This window comes from Rhinatrema bivittatum, chromosome 5 (genome assembly GCF_901001135.1).
Source record: "Rhinatrema bivittatum chromosome 5, aRhiBiv1.1, whole genome shotgun sequence".
Classification (NCBI taxonomy): Eukaryota; Metazoa; Chordata; class Amphibia; order Gymnophiona; family Rhinatrematidae; genus Rhinatrema; species Rhinatrema bivittatum.
Genome location: NC_042619.1, coordinates 73,493,471 through 73,517,753, shown reverse-complemented (window position 1 = coordinate 73,517,753; position 24,283 = coordinate 73,493,471). Strand labels below are relative to the sequence as shown.

Sequence of the window (24,283 nt, the reverse complement as noted above, 5' to 3'; positions counted from 1 at the left end):
ATCAAAATGGCGTAGACGGCCCTTTGCCCTTACTATGTTACAGGGGCTACCGCCGCCATTGGTCAACCCCAGTGACATAGTGAGGGCAAAGGGCCGTCGGCGCCATTTTGACTACTGGCAACAGACGGCCCTTTGCCCTTACTATGTCACAGGGGCTACCGCCGCCATTGGTCGACCCCAGTGACATAGTGAGGGCAAAGGGCCGTCGGCGCCATTTTGACTACTGGTAGCCAACAGCCCAAGTCCAGGAGATCGCTCCCAGACCCCCGCTGGACCACCAGGGACTTTTGGCAGGTCTTGGGGGGGTCAGGAGGGTGGGGGTTGTAGTAAATTAATTTTGGAGGTCCTGGGGGGCATCAGGAGGGTGGGGGGTTTTGTTAGATTTTTACTTTTTATTAAAGATTTGTCTGCGAGCCCTGGACCCCCGCTGGATCACCAGGGACTTTTGGCAGGTCTTGGGGGGGGGGGAATTTAGGAGGATGGGGGTTGTAGTAAATTAATTTGGTAGGTCTTGGGGGAGTCAGGAGGGTGGGGGGTTGTAGTTAGTACGGCTCTCATGGAATTACATTTTAAAATATGTGGCGTTCATGGCTCTCTCAGCCAAAAAGGTTCCCGACCCCTGCCCTAGACAAACCTTACAGCCCTTCATTCCCCCTTCCTGTCCCTCTCCACCCCACATAACACTTCTGTATTCTTTTTCATTTTAAAATTTATTAACTTCCCCAACCTAAAAAGACAGATTGCATATGGAAAATAGACATTCAAAGTACAATCTTCTGAAGTAAAAATATCACTTATAACATATATATTATATAGACATACTGCAAACAAACACACTTTAAATAATAATAGTTTAATGGACTTAATAAACTACCTTTCTCATAGTAATCAAGGCAGTTTACTGGATCTCATATGGTATTAGGCCCTTGGTAAATTGCACTGGGTGTGGTCTTGGCCCACAGAAAGCCAGGAATAATCTGAACTACGATTCCAATATAGTAAGCCTTCTATATCATAACTGCCAGCACTCAACTTATAAAAAAGCCATACTGCAAATATTACATCAGGTCCTAAACACCAATACACCTCCTATTAGGAAAATAGATTAAAGCCAGTTGTTGCAAATCCCTACACAGAAACTACATGCTAGCAGAATATCTAAAGCCTCAGTCATACAAGCAGAACACAGATAGACTCTCACCAAATACAGAATAAAGAGATCATAAAATATAAATTGAAATAGGCATAGAAAAACTGAACTGGAAATCACTAGAAGCCAAACTCTGTAAGCAATGCAAACCCAATCAAGAAATATAAAACATTAAACATTCCAATAAAAAGAATGTCAAATCTGCTGATAAATTCAGCCAAGTAAAAACACATATAAAAATGTTTAAAATATTACCAAACACTATTAAAATATTTCAAAACAGCAGATACATCACATCCAATAAGTAAAACTAACAAGGATAAAAAACAAACAAACTCCCACTTTCCATATCTGGGAACTTTAGATTTCCAGTCCTCTTGAGATTGTTGTAGATTGGAGGAGGGTGCCAAACTTTAATTTCTCTCACACACATATATACAGGTACTCTCACATAAGCACACACATATGGGCAGGCACTCTCCCTCACAGACATATACACAAACACACCCACTCACCTTCTCATACACAAACACATACAAACATACACACACAAACTCCCATAGAAGTGACGGCAGAAGAAGACCAAAACGGCCCATCCAGTCTGCCCAGCAAGCTTTTACACCTATTTGTTTTCATACTTATCTGTTACTCTGACCGCTGAGGTCAGGGCCCTTATTGGTAACTTTTTGGTTCCAATTCCCTTCCACCCCCACCATCGATACAGACAGCAGTGCTGGAGCTGCATCTAAGTGACGTATCTAGCTAATCGGTTGGGGTAGTAACCGCCGCAATAAGCAAGCTACTCCCACGTTGGTTTACCCTGCCTGTGCAATTCAGTCCTTGTTGGTTGTCTGAATATAAATCCCCTTTACTTCATTCCCCCCTGTCGTTGAAGCAGTGAGCTGCGCTGGATATGTATTCCAAGTGAAGTATCAGGCTTAATTGATTCGGGGTAGTAACTGCCGTAACAAGCAAGCTACACTCATGCTTATTTGTTTACCCAGACTATGTAATTCATTCCTTGTTGGTTGATGCTGAATATAAATCATCTTTTCTTCATTCTCCCTGTCGTTGAAGTAGAGAGCTATACTGAATGTGCATTGAAAGTGAAGTATCAGGCTTATTTGGTTTGGGGTAGTAACCGTCGTAACAAGCAAGCTACTCCCCTGCTTTTTGTGGATGCAAATCCTTTTTTCCACATTTCCTCTTGCCGTTGAAGCATAGAGCAATGTTGGAGTCGCATTAACCGTGTGTATGTTTATAGAATAAGGATATTAATCTCCAGGTAGTAGCCGTCATTCCCGCAAGCAAGCCACCCCTGTGCCTCTTCTCGTCATTCACATCCTCTAGACTTTATGGATCCACAGTGTTTATCCCACGCCCCTTTGAAATCCTTCACAGTTTTGATCTTCACCACTTCCTCCGGAAGGGAGTTCCAGGCATCCACCACTTCCTGACATTGGTTCTGAGTCTTCCTCCCTGGAGTTTTAAATCATGACCCCTGGTTCTGCTGATTTTTTTTGCAACGGAGAAGGTTTGTCGTTGTCTTTGGATCATTAAAACCTTTCAAGTATCTGAAAGTTTGAATCATATCACGCCTGCTCCTCCTTTCCTCCAGGGTGTACATATTTAGATTCTTAGTACATATTTAGATTCTCCTTCTCCTATATACACATACACACACACACAAAAGCTCATATATATACCCACACATCCCTCAACACACTCATACATATACACTCACACACCCCACCACCCTCTCATATACACACATACACTGGCTCCTTCTCTGTCAGGCATACAGACATGCTGGCTCCCACTTACTCCTGCACACACATCCTTCTTTTCTCTCAGACACACTCTCTCTAGCAGGCATGCAGGATTGCTCTCCTGCCAACAAGGGCCTCTTTTAGTTGTGCTGCTGGACAGGACGTGATCCCCTGGCAGCCGTGGTGCCTCCTCTATTGGCCTCCGGACAAGAAGCGATCCTCCGGCGTCAACGGGACCTCTTCTTTTTCGGCCCCCTGGGCGGAACGGGATGCCCTGGTGGCCGGGGTCTTTTTCAATTGGGCTGCCAGGTGGCATGCGATCCCCCGGTGGCCATGGGGCCTCCTCCATTTCGCTTACTGGGTAAGACGGGATCCCCTGGCGGCCGGGGCCTCTTTCAATTGGATCTGCCAGGCAGGATGCGATCCCCCGGTGGCCACGGGGCCTCCTCCATTTCGCCCGCAGGGCAGAACAGGATCCCCTGGCGGCTGGGGCTTCTTTCAGTTGGGCTGCCGGGCGGGATGGGATCTCCTGGCAGCCACGGGACCTCCTCCATTTCGCCCACTGGGGCCAAGACCTCTCAAGACATCACTATAAAGGAAAGTTCCTCTCTAGCCCTGACATCCAGACAGCAATACTTAATGAAAGCATGCATAGAAGACCAAGTTGCTGTGTTACAGATCTCCAAAGGAGAGACCAATCTTTACTTCGCCCACAAAGACGTCTGTGCCCTCATGTAGTAAATCTTTATTTGCTGCAGCAACAGAACACCGGAATTCTCATAAGTTGCTGAAATCACCTCCTTAATCCATGATCTAGAGACTGCTTCTCCCTCTCAAATTTCACTGCCCAGGACAAATATATGATCCAACTTTCTAAACATGCTTGTGATCCGGAGATTTCATAACAGAAAGACATGGTTTAATGGAACTCAGTCAACATGGATTTACCCAAGGAAAGTCTTGCCTAATAAATATGCTTCATTTTTTTTGAAGGGGGTTAATAAACATGTGGATAAAGGTGAACCGGTAGATGTGTATTTGGATTTTCAGAAGACGTTTGACAAAGTCCCTTATAAGAGGCTTCTAAGAAAACTAAATTTTCTCAGTGGAAAAGGGTAAACATTGGAGTGCCTCAGGGATCTGTACTTGGACCGATGCTTTTCAATATATTTATAAATGACCTGGAAAGGAATACGAGTGAGGTTATCAAATTTGCGGATGATACAAAATTATTCAGAGTAGTTAAATCACAAGCAAATTGTGATACATTACAGGAGGACCTTGCAAGACAGGAAGATTGGGCATCCAAATGGCAGATGAAATTTAATGTGGACAAGTGCAAGGTGTTGCACATAGGGAAAAATTACCCTTTCTGTAGTTACATGATGTTAGGTTCCATATTAGGAGCTACCACCCAGGAAAAAGATCTAGGCATCATAGTGGATAATACTTTGAAATAGTCGGCTCAGTGTGCTGCAGCAGTCAAAAAAGCAAACAGAATGTTAGGAATTATTAGGAAGGGAATGGTTAATAAAACGGAAAATGTCATATTGCCTCTATATCGCTCCATGGTGAGACCTCACCTTGAATACTGTGTATAATTCTGGTCACCGCATCTAAAAAAAAGATATAGTTGTGATGGAGAAGGTACAGAGAAGGGCAACCAAAATGATAAAGGGGATGTAACAGCTCCCCAATGAGGAAAGGCTGTTCAGCTTGGAGAAGAGAAGGCTGAGGGGGGCTATGATAGAGGTCTTTAAAATCATGGGAGGTCTTGAACAAGTAGATATGAATCAGTTCTTTACACTTTTGAATAATAGAAGGACTTGGGGGTACTCCATGAAGTTATAGCAAGTAGCACATTTAAGACTAATTGGAGAAAATTCTTTTTCACTCAATGCACAATTAAGCTCTGGAATTTGTTGCCAGAAGATGTGGCTAGTGCAGTTAGTGTGGCTGGTTTTAAAAAAGGTTTGGATAAGTTCTTGGAGAAGTCCATTAACTGCTATTAATCAAGTTTACTTAGGGAATGACCTCTGCTATTAATGGCATCAGTAGCATGGGATCTTCTTGATGTTTGGGTACTTGCCAGTTTCTTGTGGACTGGTTTGGCCTCTGTTGGGAACAGGATGCTGGGCTTGATGGACCCTTGGTCTGACCCAGCCGGGCAATTTCTTATGTTCTTATGATGACTCCTCATGACTGAGGAATGAAGAAAGGCATAGTCCTTACCCTCCATCTATTTACTGAATGAAGATAAGGAGATCTACTGAGGTAGATGTCAAGAGAACCATTCAATTTTGAACTCTATCCTATGTAACTCTAATAACCTCTGAATCAAGCAAATCGCGACCAGGAAAACCATCAAGGTAAGCAATCATAGAGAGACAGTCTTCAGAGGAATGATCTGAAATCCTGCCAAGAAGGCCAAAACTAAGTGCCGGAATTTGAAGTAAAGGCCTGATATGCTTCTCGCCTCTCAAGAAACAAAAACATATCTGGATGAGAAAACAGTGGTCTACCCTGTATACACCCCCTATAGCAAAAGTGAGAGCTACCCCCTGCACTTTTAATGTGTTCCAAGCCAAGCCCCTAGGAAGGCCTTCCTGTAAAACCAAAAATATAAAATCACCAAAACAGTCCCAGAAGCACACTGATGGCCAATAGACCAATCCTCAAACACTCTCCATAGGTGAACATGAGCCGGGGAAGTGGAAGTTTTCCACTTTTCTGGAGAGTGGCCACCATAGGCTGTGAATAATCTTTCTTTACAAAACGTACTGACTCTAGTGCCAACTGTAATATAAAATTGATCCAGATCCTCGTGAAACTTGGGACCCTGGGACAGCGACTCCTTGTGAAGGGAAGCCTGAGAGGGTTGATAGAAGGCAGATGATCAAGGTCCAAAGACCACAATTGACCTGGCTATCCTGGAATAACTACAACAACTAGGCCTGAATAAAGAGCGACTCACTGAAGTACCCTGCCTATCATGAGCTAAGGGGGAAACACAAAGAAGTGTCACTCTCGGCCCGTCCTGTACTAGGCCACCAAGCCTGAGTGAAACAGCATTTCTCTTTTGGCCGAAGACTTGTGCCCCTTCGCATTCTAACTAGCCACCATCTGATCCAGATCCGGCAAAACCCATCTATCAACAATTAGATCTAAGGCTTTGTGAAAGAGAGAGCACTGTTCTGGGTCTACCACATGGTGATTGAGGCAATCCACCTCCAAATTCATTTCCACCCAATGAAGAAGAACTATCTCCAACTACACTAGAGGATTTCAGGTTCCCCCTTGATGATCTATGTATACTACTGCTTTGGTGCTGTCAGACAGCACTTTGTCCACCTTTCCGATCATCTGAGGTGAAAATCCAGGATAGCCAGCTGAATTTCCCTAGCCACTAACTGGTTGAAGGACCAGCCAACTTGCCTGGGATTCACTGTCCTTGAGTAAGCTGCTTTTGACAGTACATGCTTCTCTCCTTCCAGCCCAAACAGAATAGTATCTGACTTAACAAGAATCCAGATTAGGCTCACCAAGTGATAGCAGTCCATCTACCATCCACCATGGCCAGCTTAGTCTTGCCGGTTCTGCCATCAGATGCCTGTAACAGTTGAAACTGGAAAGTCCACCTGGGAAGCAAGGCATTTCAAAGAGGGCACATATGTGCCATCGTCCATGGCGCTAGATCAAACACTGCCATCATGGCTTCAAGAATTGTCGGATTCGTTGTCAAACCAAACACCCAGAGCTGATCACACAACCTATGAATTCTTTCCCCATTAGACGAACACAACCCATCTTCGTACCTTAAGTAAAAGCTCTGAGACAGCTGTAGATTGCTCTCCCATGGCCAATATGTTCTCCTGATATGATTCCCCTCTTATCAACTCATTATCCAGATATGGGTGAACCAAGATACCTTCCTTGTACAACATCGCAACCACCACTATCAGTACCGCTGAAAAGATACTTGGGATGGATGCATGCCCTTGGCAGAGCTATCTGCACACCCTCCAGGGGCAGCAGGCTGATTTAGGTATAGACAACATAGGCAATTGCCAAAAGCAGTGAAGGTGAACTCCAGTCCTTGAGTGCCACAAATAGGCCAGGTCTTCAGGATATCCACGAGTATGCATGAGATATATTTGCATACAATGGAGGCAGTGCATGCAAATCTTTCTCATGCATCTTTATTGTGCACATCCTAAAAACCTGGCCTGTTTGTGGCACTTGAGGCTGGAGTTCATCATTACTGGCCTAGTTCATCAAATATACTTGCTTAATGGTGATGTGCTGGCACAGAATCAAAGGGGTATCACTGTAGCACTCTGCTCTTATGGGCTACAAAATCTTAAATCTGGCCATGTTTGGGAGTGATTAGCAAGAAATAGATCTACTTTTTGGGATCTGCTGGGTACTTGTGATCTAGACTGGCCACAGTCGAAGACAGGATACAGAGTTCGATGTCTGACCCAACATGGTATTTCTAATGTTCTTATGAGAGAGTAGTCCTGTGGGTATATCTTAAAAATATTTAAAGGAGACAGGGGTGAGGAAGGAATATTTATGTGCACAAATCCAGAATGCAGGTCTACAGTACCATGAACTAATTCCTGATTAGTCTTATTCCTGATTAGGGTCTTATCGTACCGCTGTAAACCGGTACGATAAGACCCTAGTCTTGAGTATCGGTATATCAAAAGAATTTAAATAAATAAAATAAATATACTAACACTAGTGCCAGAAACTTTACTCTACCGTTGACTAAAAGAAAACTTTCCAGCATAAAGAGATAAAAAATTAAACCTACATATCTCTCTACAATGGGGGAGGGGGATAATAGCTAATGCCTTCATTACCATTAGATTTATATGAGAGGGCACTAACTTGTATGCACACTGTTATGCACAAAACTCTTTGTTGCTTAGGTGTAAAGTGTGTGCACAAAAAATGTAAGCACAACTGCAGGATTACATCAGCCTCTTTGCGGTCACAAAACACTACACTAGACTAAAGTAGGTAAAAGCTGAAATGGAAGTAACTTATGCTTTTCAAATGAGTATAAATACAGCACAATTATATAAAAAAGAAAATTCTTACAAGTAGTGAACACAAATATGCCTATTCACAAAAGTGCGGAAAGTGTGCGATATTAGTAAATAGGCTCCACTAGAAATAATAGGGGCTGTGATAAACATATGCTTTTGCATGTTAATGCATAACACGCTTTTGTGAATAGGGTTAAAAGTATGCAGGTTTGTTTTAATTTGCATAAAGATTTTCTTTTGAAATAGCCTAAACTTCCTGATGCATTTATTCAAACAAAATGTACAGTAAAATAGTATAACTTAAAAGAAAAATACCTTAGCTCCTCTTTATTGATTTCCCTTTAAATGAAAGATAAAAATATAAAAATGGTAAACGAAAATACTCAGTTAACAGATACAAATGGAAATAATATTAATATATAAAAAATGATAAAATAACACAAAAAATAAAAATTAATACAGATAGGCAACACCAATATATACTAAATTGAGCTTAAATCCAAACCAGATGCAGTGACTGATCAGAACCCGCAAATATTTTTTTTTTGTTTAGACTTGTGTTCACTGGTGTTAACTTACAGGAGCTCAGAAATCTCATATGAGAGCTATCTCACATTACCATTCATATTTTCCATGGGTTTAGCAAGTGAATGTGGGTACCCAGAAAAGCGTAAAGATTGGGCTGATAGGAGTGCCAAACAATAGTCTTCAAACCCTTGTACATTTTTCACATTCTATTTAAAAAATAGAAATAAAAAAACATCAGAGGAAGTTTATTTCACTTACCTGCACAACATGCTCTACCTTTTCATCGTGAAAAAGCAATTATAGAAATATTCCAAAAGTACCGGTAAGAATAAAAAAACAAAAAAGTATTGATTGAATAAGTCGTCATACCTCTTTACTCAATATCAGGTGCAAGCCCATTTTGCAGCAGTAACAGCTATGAGTTGTTTAGGATGACTATCAACTTTGCACAGTGAGATGGTACAGTTTTTACCGATTCTTCTTGGCAGAAAAGTGCAAGTTCTTTCAAGTTAGCTGGGGATCATCTGTGGACTGCAGTATTCAAGTGTAACCACACATTTTCAATTGGATTCAGGTATGGGCTTTGACTGGACCAGCTGAAGATATTCACTTTCTTCTTGCTGAGCTACTCCACTGTTGATTTCGCTTTGTGCTTAGAATCATTGTTCTGCTGAAAGGTGAATTTTCCCTCCAGTTCCAGGTCTATGGTAGACTGGAATACATTTTCCTCAAGGATCTTCTTGTACTTTGCACCATCTATCTTTCACTTGATTTTGACAAGCCTTCCTGTCCGTGCAGCTCAAAGCATCCCCATAAGATAATGCTGTCAACACCATGCTTTAATGTAGGGATACTGTTAACAAGGTTATGGGCTGTGTTTGTTTTACACCACACATATTGCTTAGCACTGCGACTTAAAAATTTCACTTTGGTCTCATCAGACCACAGTACCTTTTACCACATGTATGCACAGTATCCCTGTTAATATTTCTTTCCATTAGTCCTGCTACACCAGTCCAGTCTATACATATAGGTTGAGTCCCCCTACCAGCAGATGAAGGCAGAAAACAGTTTTCCCAGTATGACATTATCGTCACTACTTAGGGGGTGGTGCAGCCCTGAGGAATCCATTATCTATCTGACAAAGTTCTGAAAACAGACTAACAAAATTCCAATGGAAACAAACTCCATACAGAAAGAAAAGTTGGGGAGAAAATCCTATTTAGTTCTAACACCTGCCCTGAAACTGAGGAAGAAAAAAATTGCCAAACAAGGAGAAGAACAAGAGGGAAACAGCAATTATCTATAGCAAGGCTGAAATATATACAAACTTGGATTGCTAATTCAAAGAGGGGCGGATTTTCAGAGCCCTGCTCGCCTAAATCCGCCCAAATCCGGGCGGATTTAGGCGAGCAGGGCCCTGCGCGCCGGTAGGCCTATTTTACATAGGCCTACCGGCGCGTGCAGAGCCCCGGGACTCGCGTAAGTCCCGGGGCGTGTCGGGGGGCGGGCCCGAACCGCGTGGCATTTTCGGGGCGTGTCGGGAGCGTTCCGGGGGCGGGCCCGGGGGCGTGGCTACGGCCCGGGGCGGCCCGGGGGCGTGACCGCGCCCTCCGGACCGCGCCCTCCGGACCCCTCCGCGCCCTCCGGACCAAGTAGCCACCCCCAGATCGTGTCCCAGTGCGCTAGCGGCCCGCTGGCGCGCGGGGATTTACTTCTCCCTCCGGGAGGCGTAAATCCCCCAACAAAGGTAAGGGGGGGGTTTAGACAGGGCCGGGCGGGTGGGTTAGGTAGGGGAAGGGAGGGGAAGGTGAGGGGAGGGCAAAAGAAAGTTCCCTCCGAGGCCGCTCCAATTTCGGAGCTGCCTCGGAGGGAACGGGGGTAGGCTGCGCGGCTCGGCGCGCGCCGGCTATACGAAATCGATAGCCTTGCACGCGCCGATCCCGGATTTCAGCGGCTACGCGCGTATCTACTGAAATCCAGCGTACTTTTGTTTGCGCCTGGAGCGCCAACAAAAGTACGCCTATTCGCGGTTTTTGAAAATCTACCCCAGAAGGTCTTACTTCCTGGGAAGGTCCAGGACTGCTAATGCAAGACTAATGGAAAGAAAATTAAACAGGCAAGAACATTTCTCCTTCCATTTCTTCCTGCTACATATGGGAAGTACTAAAGCCCCACTAAGCAGGGAGGGAAGAAGAGCCATCTTGAGAACATCAGCCCCATAGGCTGTGTCTTCCTTAGCCAAAACATCCCACCTGTAATGCTTCACAAATGAATGCAAGGATGACCAAGTAGCCACCCTACAAATGCCTGCAGGCACAATCGCGGTCACGTTTGCTCAAGAGGAGGACTGACCCAAGTAGTCTGAGCTTGGATAAGATCCGGAGGTTTCCTCTCACAGAGCATATAAGCTGAGACAAATGCTTCTTTGATCCAGTGAGCAAGAGTAGTTTTGGAAGCTGCCTTACCTTTGCATGGGCCCTAAATCAAGACAAACAGTCTGTCTGACTTTTGAAAGGTGCTAGTCATTTCCAGATAAAGAAGTACTCTCCTAATGTCCAAGCATCGTAAATATCTGGGCTCGCTCCTACACTTTTTCCACAAAAAGGCCGGAAGAGATACCATCTGGTTGATATAGAATGCGGAAACTATCTTTGGAAAAAAGGAAGGTACCAATCAGAAAGTAACCACATCTGAGGATGTAATGAGAAAAGGATCCCAAGAAGACATGACTGAATCTATGAAATGCAACGAGTGGAACAGATTGCTAGTAGAAAAACAGCCTTCAAGGAGAGACCTTTATGCATCACATGCTTCAAAGGCTCAAAAAGGGACAACACCAAGGCCCTTAGCACCATGTTAAGATCCCACTGGAAATCAGAGGTTTAAAAGGCAGATGCAATCTGTTAACACCCCAAAGGAATCGAGACAAACAGTTTGCTAGCCACTGAGGCACCACTAAGCCAAAAACTCTTTAATAAGCTATGGCCACTAGCTGAACTTTTAAGAAATTCAGAGGCCAAGCCTTTACCTAAACCCTTCTGAGGAAAGGCCAAAATACAAGGAATATCGGGGCACCTCTTCAAAAAGGCTTCAAACAAATGCCAGACCCAGATATAGGCAAGCAAGGTCAAAGTTTTTGGAGCTTTTAAAAGGGTAGAAATTAACAAAGAGGAGTAGCTTTATTTCCATATTTGCCTCCTCTCAATAGACAAGCCATAAGATAAAATGGAGAAGGATCCTCCATGACAACTAAGCCCTAATACATCCCTAGTGTGGATGCCAGAGAGGGCGATCAATCTGCAGCCTCTTCAAATCCACATAGCTAGCTGGAGGCTACTAGAATGACATGATTGCTCTAAAGTTCCATTCTGAGGAGAGCCCTGCCAATGAGAGGCCATGGGGGAAAGATGTAAAGAAGTTCCCCCACAGGTCAAAGCTGAACCAAATTGTTGCTGCCTACAGCATTAGGCTTCTTTCAATAGCTGAAAAACTGATGAACCTTGGCGTTCTTTCAAGATGCCATCAGATCCATGTGAGGAAAACCCTACCTGAGAGTTATGAGGTGGAAGGCCTCTCGACTCAGCTCCCATTCCTATGGATCCTGAAGATTCCTGCTGAGATAATCTTCCTGCACATTCTCTTGACTTACAATGTGGGCTGCTGACAACAATTGCACATTCTCCTCTGCCTACAGAAAGAGCAGGTTTGTCATTTTCAATACTCCTTGATTCCTGGGGTGCTTTGAAGGAATCTGTAACATAACTGATGGTGTATTACCCTACGCAGGAGGTCTGGGGCCCCCATCTGGCCTCTTTATTGCACAAAAAGCTTAACATAGTAACTTAGTAATGATGGCAGATAAAGGCCAAGTGGTACATCCAGTTTGCCTAGCAAGTTGCTCATGGCAGTAACTGCTGCTCCGTGCAAGTTATACCCCATGTTTTCTGTTATGGGTTGTAACTGCTACTTTGTGCACGTTATCCCCATGCCTTATATTAAGGGAAGTACTTGCTGTTCTGTGCAAGTTACCCCCATGCCTTCCATTAAGGATAGCACTTGCTGTTCCTTGAAGATCAAGCCTGTGTGTTTGGTTAAGGGTAGTAACTGCTGCCCCATGCCTTCAGTTAAGAGTAGTACCAGTTTCTCCTTGCAGGTTACTTCCATGCACCCTTTTCTTCATTTCTAACATCTAGCCTCTAGGGATCCACAGTGTTTATCCCATGCTATTTAGAATTCAGTTACTGTTTTTGTCCTTACCACTTCTTCTGGGAGGGCACTCCAAACATCCACCACCCTCTCCATGAAGAAATATCTCCTGATGTTGGTTCTGAGTCATTACCCCTGGAGTTTCATATTCTGACTCCTAGTTCTATAGTTTCCTTTCCAACAGAAAAGGTTCAAAGTTTGTGCATCGTTAATACCCCTGCACCTCCTCTCCTCCCCTCCAGGGTATAGAAATTTTGATCCTTCAGCCTATCCTCATAAGTCTTCCAATGCAGACCCAACACCATTTTGGTTGCCTCTCTTTGGACTACTTCCATCCTAGGTCTATCCTTATTGAGATATTATCTCCAGAACTCTACTCCAGGAGAGTTCTCACCAAGGACCTGTACAATGGCATTATCACCTTTTTCTTAATGAATATTCCTCTTTGTGCAGCCCATCATCATTCTGGCTTTAGATATCGCTTTGTCACATTGCTTTGCTGCCTTCAAATTGCCAGACACTGTTATGCCAAGGTCCCTTTCCTGGTCCCACTTGCTGGATGAAAGGAAAAACTCAGGTGAAAAGTCTCCCAAAATCTTAGAGGAAGAAGGGGGAACTGGAACTGAGAAATTTTCAATTGAAAACAAGATCAAACGAGCCTCAGAACCTCCCCAGATGCTGCAGATGTTAGCGAGAAATAGCCGGGCCTCTGGGAACTGAAGACAAAATGGCTGCCACACTTTTAGTTCCTGTCATGGCCTGCATGCCCAAAGTTCCCATTGCCTCTGCAAATGACTGTGCACCAACTCTGGAGACCAACTGCAAAGCCTTGGCCTCCGAGATAGCCATTCGCAACATTTACCATGGGATCTCACCTATCCGAATGCAGGCTGAACACAAGGGGCCTTGCCAGAAGGGGCCTGTCCGCTATATGTACCGCATCTTCGGCCTCAGTCTGCCTTTTCCATCATGTGCCCCTCTGAGACCATGGGAACTGAACAAATTACCAGTCCTTCCCCTGTAAGTACTCACAGCCAAGGGCAAACAGGACAGCACTGTCTCCCTATTGCTCTTGCCAGAAGAAAATCAGGCAAGAGCCTTTAATGTCCCTGTGGATGAGAAAAACCTCCAGGGCAATCTTTTTTTTTTTTTTTGAAAGGCCTCTAGACAGACCTCCAGGGGAGGGAGGAAGGAAGGAGGAAAGGAGGAGGAGAGGAAAGATAAGAGGATTTTCATCTGGAGGAACTTCTCAGCACATGCTCTACTTAATCCTTTCTGGGACTCGGAGCTACCAAAGCAGGCTCACACTACTGTGCCGAGTCTGGATGGAGTGGGTGTGGGCCTCCTGCTGCGGAAGGTAAGGGAAGCTGGCTGCAGAGGTTTGCGGCTGGCGACTGCAACAGCTTCATTTAACTTATTATGGAACTTGTTAAGACAATTATTTGAACTGGCACTAAATTGGGTTTGCTATCATAAATGGGGTGAAAACTTATGCAGTCAAGGCTTTTTGGATTTTTTGATTCTTAATTACTTGTGGAATATTTCTATAATTGTTCTTTCATGATAAAAATGTGTAGTATATTGTGTAGATCAGTGAAAAAAATCCTGGTTTAATGCATCTCATTCATATTTTTTAGGCATCAGAATATGAAAAATGTGCAAAGGTGTGAATTTTTGCAAGGCACTGTAGGTATGGTTATTTATTCTTTTAGATAATACAAGATAATAATAATATGATTTATTTTCGAATATCGGTATATAAAACCAATTCAATAAATAAAATAAATAAGGCCTAGGAGGAACTCCATGAAGTTAGCAAGTAACACATTTAAAACTAATCTGAGAAAATTCTTTCACTCAATGCACAATTAAGCTCTGGAATTTATTGCCAGAGGATGTGGCAGTTAGTGTAGCTGGGTTTAAAAAAGGTTTGGATAAGTTCCTGGAGGATAAGGGCATAAACTGCTATTAATCAATAGGGAACAGCTATTGCTTGTTGCCAGTATTAATAGCATGGGATCTATTTAATGTTTGGGTACTTGCCGGGTACTTGCCAGGTACTTGTACTTGTGGATTGGCCACTGCTGGAGACAGGCTAGTGGGTTTGATGGGACTCTTGGTCCTACTTAGTATGGCATATCTTATGTTTTTATCCCAAAGCCAATTTTAGCTGGGTACGCAGGGAACTGCAGTGGGAATGGGATACCTGGATGAAGACACTGTGTTCCCAACACTAAAATCTCATCTCTACCACCAAGATGACAATCTGCTCCTAGCCTTGGTGGCAGAAATTCATCTGTACTGCTAGGCTGATAACTGGTGATAATTGGTCTGTTTTACTATATATGAACATTTTACAAACTACTTTTGAGAAACAAGTATATGAAAGTATATGAAAGACTATGAGTCAGAAACTGTGATAAAAAGAAGGAATGAAAAAGTCTATGTATTTGATAGTGATCAGGAAGAACGGAAAAGGAAAATAAAGAACCAAGTTGCTCCTAAGCTGTATTTATTGCAATAGTAAATGTAGCAGTTTTATTTAAATTATTCTATTAGCTGGTAAAAATAGGAATGGGATGGATGGAATGAAGATAGCCAAGGATAAGAAGAACAAGAAATTGCCAAAAGAACATAATAAATAAAAGATGAAAAACAGGCACCAAACTCTAGGTTGGTTGAGTGTTGAAAAGATACAAGGAGTGGAAGGATTTGAAAGAAAGCATAGGAAATAATGGTAGACTCAAACCAAATTTGAAATATATTACTGTGTTAATTATAAAGCAGAGTTGCTTACTTGTAACAGGTGTTATCCCAGGACAGCAGGATGTAGTCCTCACATATGGGTGACGTCACTGGACGGAGCCCTATCATGGAAAACTTTCTATCGGAATTTCTAGAAACTTTTGACTGGCATACTGAGCATGCCCAGCATGCCATTATCCCTCGAGCCACAAGGGTCTCCCTTTAGACTCGTTTGTAGCAATAAGTGCGAGTGAAAAATAAAATAATAAAACGTTTCGGACCCAACTCTGCGGGGTGGCGGGTGGGTTTCGTGAGGACTACATCCTGCTGTCCTGGGATAACACCTGTTACAGGTAAGCAACTCTGCTTTATCCCAGAACAAGCAGGATGGTAGTCCTCACATATGGGTGATTAGAAAGCTACAGGCTGAGTCATATTTGTTTTGATCCAACAGCGTACAACTTGTGCAACGGGCACAACAACTGGTGTACTGTTGGAAAAAATGAGGCAGCCTGAAATCCCAGCAGGTTGGATGTGTAAGGAGTTGGGATTATACTGGGAATAAGTTCTTTACGACAGATTGTCCATAGGCTGAATCTTGTCATCCTTCCTTGTTCAGGCAGTAATGGGCTGCAAAGGTGTGAAGAGAGCTCCATGTTGCAGCTTTACAAAACTCAGTAATTGGTACTGAACGATAGTGTGCTACTGAGGTTGCCATTGATCTTACAGAGTGTGCCTTTATTCGTCCCTGGAGAGGAAGGCCTGCTTTGCCATAGCAGAACTTTATACAATCTGCTAGCCAGTTGGATAGAGTTTGTTTGCCCACTGCCACTTCGCTGGGTAGATTTTCTATGGACCGCAGTGCGGTCTAGATAATATGCTAGGGCACGTTTACAGTCCAAGGGGTGTAAAACCCTCTCGCCTTGGTGAGAGTGAAGTCTTGGGAAGAATGTGGGCAAGACAATGGACTGGTTCAAGGGAAAGTCTGTAACAACCTTGGGAAGGAATTTCGGGTAAGTACGGAGGACTTACCCGAAAACCTGGTACAGGGTGAGTATGTTACAAGTAACTCACTAACTCTTCTAGCAGATGTAATAGCTACTAGGAAGAGAACTTTCCATATAAGAAATTTAACATCACAGGAATCCATGGGCTCAAAGGGAGAACGCATGAGCCTTGCTAGTACTACATTACAGGCCCATTCTGTGACTGGTGGCCGTAAAGGGGATTTAAGTTGAATTAAATCTCTCATAAACCTACTGACAAGGGGTTGCGCTGATATCGGGGCATCCCCTACTCCTTTGTGGTAAGCTGAGGTAGCACTCAGGTGCACCCCTACCGACGAAGTCTGGAGACCAGATTCTGAAAGTTGCCACAGATAGTCCAATAAAGATGTGGGCAGGAAAAGGGGTTAATACTTTTCTGCGTGCATCATATTGTGAATTTTTTCCACTTACAACGATAGGATTTTCTTGTGGAAGGTTTTCATTAAACTACAAGCATCTGAGAGACATTAGTTGAAAGATTGAATGGTTGGAGGATCAAGCTTTCAACATCCAGGCTGTGAGGGATAGGGTCTGAAGGTTGGGATGGCGCAACCTGCCCTGGTCCTGAGTTATGAGAGTGGGTGCTGAGCCCAGGCGAATCGGTTCTCTGATTGAGAGGTCGAGAAGTATGGGAAACCATACTTGTCGAGACCAATAAGGGGCTATGAGTATCATTCACCCCTTGTCCTGTTGTAGCTTCATTAGAGTTTTTACTATGAGCGGTATCGGGGGATACGCGTATAAGAGGCCTGAATTCCAGGGACGAGCAAAAGCGTCCATGGTTAACTGGTTTCTCTGCTTGTGTAGAATCTGTCCACTTTGTGATTCAGTTCGGATGCAAAGAGGTCTATTGTTGGTTAACCCCACAGTTGGAATATTCTAGTGGTTACTATAGGATCCAGGGACCATTCGAGGGGATGGAACTGATGACTGAGGCGATCTGCAACTAAGTTGTGTATGCCTGCTAGATAAGTGGCCTGGAGAAACATGGAATGTATCAGGGCCCAGCACCAGATCTGCACGGCTTCTTGCAAAGGAGATAAGAGCCTGTACCTCCTTGTTTGTTCAGGTACCACATGGCAACCATGTTGTCTGTTTGTATGAGAACAGTCTTGTGTGAAAGGCAGTCCTTGAACACATATGGAGCATAACGTATAGCTCGAAGTTCCAGGAAGTTGATTTGAAATGTTGCTTCGAGTTTTGTCCAAGTACCTTGAGTCTGAAGATTTTCTATATGTGCTCCTCAACCTAAGGTGGATGCAACTGTAGTTAAAGTTACTTGTGGAATTGTTTGCTGGAACGGTAGGCCTGTTAGCAAGTTGTTCGTGTTCGTCCACCAGAGGAGAGATAAGAACATAAGAAATTGCCATGCTGGGTCAGACCAAGGGTTCATTAAGCCCAGCATCCTGTTTCCAACAGAGGCCAAACCAGGCCACAAGAACCTGGCAATTACCCAAACACTAAGAAGATCCCATGCTACTGATGCAATTAATAGCAATTAGGCTATTCCCTAAGTAAACTTGATTAATAGCCGTTAATGGACTTCTCCTCCAAGAACTTATCCAAACCTTTTTTGAACCCAGCTACACTAACTGCACTAACCACATCCTCTGGCAACAAATTCCAGAGCTTTATTGTGCGTTGAGTGAAAAAGAATCTTCTCCGATTAGTCTTAAATGTGCTACTTGCTAACTTCATGGAATGCCCCCTAGTCCTTCCACTATTCGAAAGTGTAAATAACCGATTCACATCTACTCGTTCAAGATCTCTCATGATCTTAAAGACCTCTATCATATCCCTCCTCAGCCATCTCTTCTCCAAGCTGAACAGCCCTAACCTCTTCTGCCTTTCCTCATAGGGGAGCTGTTCCATCCCCTTTATCATTTTGGTTGCCCTTCTCTATACCATCTCCATCGCAGCCTTATCATTTTTGAGATGTGGTGACCAGAATTGTACACAGTATTCAAGGTGCGGTCTCACCATGGAGCGATATAGAGGCATTATGACATTTTCCGTTTTATTAACCATTCCCTTCCTAATAATTCCTAACATTCTGTTTGCTTTTTTGACTGCTGAAGCACACTGATATGACAATTTTAAAGTATTATCCACTATGATGCCTAGATCTTTTTCCTGGTTGGTAGCTCCTAATATGGAACCTAACATCGTGTAACTACAGCAAGGGTTATTTTTCCCTATATGCAACAATTGCACTTGTCCACATTAAATTTCATCTGCCATTTGGATGCCTAATCTTCCAATCTTGCAAGGTCCTCCTGTAATGTATCACAATCCGCTTGTGATTTAACTACTCTGAATAATTTTGTATCTGCAAATTTGATAACCTCACTCATCGTATTCCTTTCCATATCATTTATATATATATTGAAAAGCACCGGTCCAAGAACAGATCCCTGAGGCACTTCACTGTTTACCCTTTTCCACTGAGAAAATTGACCATTGAATCCTACTCTCTGTTTCCTGTCTTTTAACCAGTTTGTAATCCACGAAAGGACATCGCCTCATATCCCATGACTTTTTAGTTTTCTTAGAAGCCTCTCATGAGGGACTTTGTCAAATGCCTTCTGAAAATCCAAATACACTACATCTACCGGTTCACCTTTATCCATATGTTTATTAACCCTTCAAAAAAATGAAGCAGATTTGTTAGGCAAGACTTCCCTTGGGTAAATCCATGTTGACTGTGTTCCATTAAATCATGTCTTTCTATATGCTCTACGATTTTGATCTTGAGAATAGTTTCAACTATTTTTCCCGGCACTGAAATCAGGCTCACTGGTCTAGAGTTACCCGGATCGCCCCTGGAGCCTTTTTTAAATATTGGGGTTACACTGACCACCCTCCAGTCTTCAGGTACAATGGATGATTTTAATGATAGGTTACAAATTTTAACTAATAGATCAGAAATTTCATTTTTTAGTTCCTTCAGTACCCTAGGATGCATACCATCCGGTCCAGGTGATTTGCTACTCTTTAGTTTGTCAATCTGGCCTACTACATCTTCCAGGTTCACAGTGATTTCGTTCAGTTCGTGTGAGTCATCACCCCTGAAAACCATCTCCGGAACTGGTATCTCCCCAACATCCTCATTAGTAAATACGGAAGCAAAGAATTCATTTAGTCTTTCTGCAATGGCCTTATCTTCCCTAAGAGCCCCTTTAACCCCTCGGTCATCTAATCGTCCAACCGACTCCCTCACAGGTTTCTTGCTTCAGATATATTTTTAAAAGTTTTTATTATGAGTTTTTGCCTCTATGGCCAACTTCATTTCAAATCCTCTCGTCGCCTGTCTTATCAATGTTTTACATTTAACTTGACAATGCTTATGCTTTATCCTATTTTCTTCAGATGCATCCTTCTTCCAATTTTTGAAGGATGTCTTTTTGGCTAAAACAGCCTCTTTCACCTCACCTTTTAACCATGACGGTAATTGTTTTGCCTTCCTTCCACCTTTCTTAATGTGTGGAATACATATGGACTGCGCCTCTAGGATGAACGTAACTGGTGTGTTATTTGAATTGGAGATGACAGTGGTTGAAAAGCTTGGAGCCACTGTGATCTCAAAGTCCACTGCGTTATTCTCATGGCTAATCTGGCCATAGGGGTGACGAGGACCGTGGAAGCCATGTGGCCCAGCAGTGTTAGGAACTGATGGGCTGAAGCTGTTTTCTTTGTGCTCAGAGATCTCGCTAATCCGGAGAGTGTGTCTGCGCGGTCTTTTGGTAGGAAGGATTTTGATACGGTGGTGTTCAACTCTGCTGCAATGAACTGTAGAAGGTGAGATGGTATGAGGTGGGATTTTTGGTAGTTGATAAGAAATCCCAACGAGTGAAGCAGATTGATTGTGAGCTTGAGAGAGTCGAGAGCTCCTTATTTCGATTGGTTCTTGATGAGCCAGTCGTCCAGATAAGGAAAAACGTGTATGCTTTACTTGCGTAGATGGGCCACAGCTACTGCTAGACACTTTGTAAATATCCGGGGTGCCGAGGCAAATCCGAAGGGCAGAACCTGGTATTGAAACTGTTGATGACCCACTAGGAAATGCAGGTACTTGCGATGAGGTGGGAATATTGGAATGTGAGCGTAAGCGTCTTGAAGATCCAGAAAACAGAGCCAATCTCCTGTTTGAAGAAGGGAAAGCATGGTGCCTAAGGACACCATTCTGAATTTTTCTTTTCGTAGAAATTAGTTGAGATTTCGGAGGTCTAAAATGGGGCGGAGGCCTCTTGTTTTCTTTGGAATGAGAAAATAGCAGGAGTAGAATCATCTGCCATGCTGAGGCTGGGGAACAGGTTCCACAGCCCTGGCTCTCAAGAGGGTGGATAATTCTATTTCTAGAAGAGTGGTATGATCTTTGTGTACCCAGAGGGAATTTGGTGGGGAATCTCTGGGTATCGTGAGAAAATACAGATGGTAACCTTGTATTATAATGAATAGCACCCATTGATCTGCAGTGATGTTTGTCCAATTGGGTAGAAAATAAGAAACCCGGCCTCCAATTGGTAAATTTTGATTTGGGTTTCTGGAGAGGCTGCTGTTCTCTGGGAGTTTTTCAAAACCCAGATTCTTGGCCTGTCTGTGGGGGAGGCTGAGGTCTGGATGCTTTTGGCTGCCTGGGATGACCTCTTGGAGATGGCCTTGTTCTCCCACAAGGAGCTGGTGGATAATACCTGAGTGGTTAATAGAATGGCTTTCTTGTGTCTTTCCTAGATGGGCATCTTGCAGAAGATGGAGTTTCTGCAGTGATTATGGATAGTTGGCGCAGAGTTTCGTTATGATCTTTAAGTTGCGCAACTGTATCTTGCACTTTTTCTCCAAATAGGTTTTCACTAGTGCAAGAAAGGTCAGCTAATTTTTCTTGGACCTCAGGCCTGAGGTCGGATGCCTTCAACCATGCCCATCTTTTGGCACTAATGCCAGTCACTGCCATTCTGGAGGATGTCTCTAACGAGTCGTAGTCCGCATGTACCTCGTGCTTCCCAGCTTCAAGACCTTTATGTATGATGGAACTAAAGGTGTCTTGATGCTGTTATGGAAGAGTTTCTGATAGTTCTTGAATCTGCTTCCACAAATTTCTCTGGTATTGTGTCATGTACAATTGATAAGAGGCAATTCTTGATAAGAGCATGGACCCTTGGAACATTTTACGTCCTAAATTGTCCAGAAACATTTGCTCTTTGCCAGGTGTTATAGATGAATATGGACAGATTCTCTTTGATCTTTTTTGTGCTGAATCTACCACAACAGATTGATGTGGGAGCTAAGGTTTTTGGAACCCAGGTATATGCTGCACCAAGTATGTAGCATCAGTTCGCTTGTTCACCGGTGGAACAGGGCAGGGATGTTCCCAAAGTCTATGTTGAAGGTCAACTAGGACTTCGTGTACTGGTATAGCCACTATATCTTTGGGAGCATGCACAAATTGTAGGACCTCCAAAGTCTTGTGTCTGGTGTCTTCTTCCATTAATAATTAAAAAGGAATTGTATCTGACATTTCCTTTATGAAGTTTGAGAAGGAGAGATCCTCAGGTGGTGACTTTCTCCTTTCCTCTGGTGGAGACGGGTCTGATAAGATATCTTCTGTAGAAGAATCAGTATCTACATCTTCCCAGGTATCTGACAAGGTGTGTGGTTGAGGACTGGAAGGAGGGATGAAGAATGGCATCAAAGAATGTAAAGTCATCGATGGATCCTCCAATGGTTTTGGCTGATACTTCGGTGGCATCGATGGTAATGGACGTGGAATTGATAGCATCGATGGAAGAGTCGGACGGCTCGATCCTGAGATTCCTGACGGTCCCAGCATAGGAATTGGTGACTGTGGGTCAGAGTCTGTGCCTTCTTCATCCGAAGATCTGGGAATCGGTATCGGTTTCGGATGCTTGGTCGCTGCCTTTGGCATCGATGGTGCAGGTTGTGTCGGTAGGACACCGATCAAGGTATCGAGTCTGGTGAGCAATGGTGTGAGAATCGATGCCTCCGGCATCAGTGGTGGTGTGGGAACCAGCACTGGTGGATGTAGTTCTCGAAGGGCCTCGATGACTGCCTGGCAGATAAATCCGTCCAGTTCCTCCCGTATAGCTGATGAAGACAGAGCAGCTATATGGGGTGGCAGAGTAGGCGGAACTGGCTCTTCCACAGGTCCCTGTGATGGCACAGTATCTGGCACCGATATCGGTGGGGATCGCCTTGGACTTTGTGGTGTCGAGGGCGTAGATGGCTCCTCTAACCTAATCCTCTTCGGGGGCAGCTCGATGGCCATCGAAACCGCTCCGGAAACTGAGCCGGCACCCAGATCTTCGGAATCCTGTCGATGCCGGTGTCGATGTTTTTCTCAGAGCTTGGTTCTCTTTTTCTCTAGCACCGAGGTAGATTTGATGAATGACTTTGATGGAGTCTGAGATGGGTGGTCACTGCTACCTTCAAGTATCCGGCGGGTCTTTATTACCACTTTTTTAGATATTCCTGCCGGTGAAGACTACGTCGATGTCGAAGGAAGTAACTGTATTTTGAACAGGCTTTTCATTTTTTCCAGACGGGCCTGCCTGCCTTTAGCTGTCATTTCGGCGCATTGAGGACAAGAAGAAACATGTTCTGCACCCAGGCATAGTACGCACTCGTCACAGGGGTCGGTGATTGACATCGCACAAGGGCAATTTGGGCACTTTTTAAACTCGGTTGCCATGATGATAAAAAGTTAAGGCCAGACAGCCGTCTACGGCCTTCTGGCACCGAGGGATGGTGAGAACGGTATCGACCGCAATAAATATTTTACTCACCGATCGAAGAAAATGGATTTAAAGTGGGAGACCCCTATGAGGGGATGCTTTTTTGAGGAAATTTTAATACTTTTTCCGTGAGGAAAACTGTGTGAAGAATCACACAGGGCTCCTAACCTTGAGGCTAACTGCACCAAAGAAAAAAAGAGACTGAAGGGAGACCCCTGTGGCTTGAGGGATAATGGCATGCTGGGCATGCTCAGTGGACTCAGTATGCCAGTCAAAAGTTTCTAGAAACTTTAACAGAAAGTTTTCCGTGCTAGGGCTCCGTCCAGTGACGTCACCAATATGTGAGGACTTCCATCCTGCCTGCCCTGGGATAATACAACTAACTTACATATACTACATATTAAATGATAAATTACTCATGCTTAAAATATTATGCTTAAGCAAATTATGACAAGAGCTATAAATAATCTGAAGGCTAATTTATCTATAGGTAAAGAGATTACCTGGACCTTGGTTGAAGGGAGTCAGAAAGGATTTGCAGAGCTGCAGCAGTATCCCATTCTGCAAAATATCTATATGGGTAAAAAGTTTCAACATTTAGTACAAATTCTATAGACAATCAGGACAAATATTCACAGGAGTGGCACATAAAACATATTCTTTTTTTTAATTAATGTGACCTGAATTTGAAAAAAAAAAACAATTGTGCAACCACATGGGTTTTTATGCCCACACAAAACAGGATGAATTTTGAATCATAAGAACATAAGGCTTGCCATAATGGGTCAGACCAAGGGCCCATCAAACCCAGTATCCTGTTTCCAACAATGGCCATGCCAGGTCACAAGTACCTGGCAGGATCTCAAGGGGTAGATGATAGCTTCCAAGCTGCTTATCTCAAGAATAAGCAGTGGATTTCTGCAACTCTACCTTAATAATGATTTATTTTATTTTATTTATTTAAAAATATTTGTATACTGAACATAAGAACATAACATCATAAGAAAATGCCATACTGGGTCAGACCAAG

General features: G+C 43.6%; 1 protein-coding gene across 6 annotated transcripts in view; it reads right to left on the bottom strand.

Moving 5' to 3' along the window:
- ELMOD1 (ELMO domain containing 1) overlaps positions 1–24,283 on the bottom strand; it is a 338,352-nt gene that overhangs the window by 65,532 nt on the left and 248,537 nt on the right. For all 6 annotated transcript variants that reach the window (XR_003856879.1, XM_029602451.1, XM_029602452.1 and 3 more), the window contains exons 8-9: positions 23,757–23,825; positions 8,292–8,315 (exon numbers count right to left, since the gene is read on the bottom strand). Coding sequence is in view for 5 of the 6 variants with exons in the window: in XM_029602451.1 (XP_029458311.1) it covers positions 8,292–8,315; positions 23,757–23,825 (93 nt within the window). In the remaining variant the exon portion in view is untranslated. The remainder of the gene's footprint in view (positions 1–8,291; positions 8,316–23,756; positions 23,826–24,283) is intronic.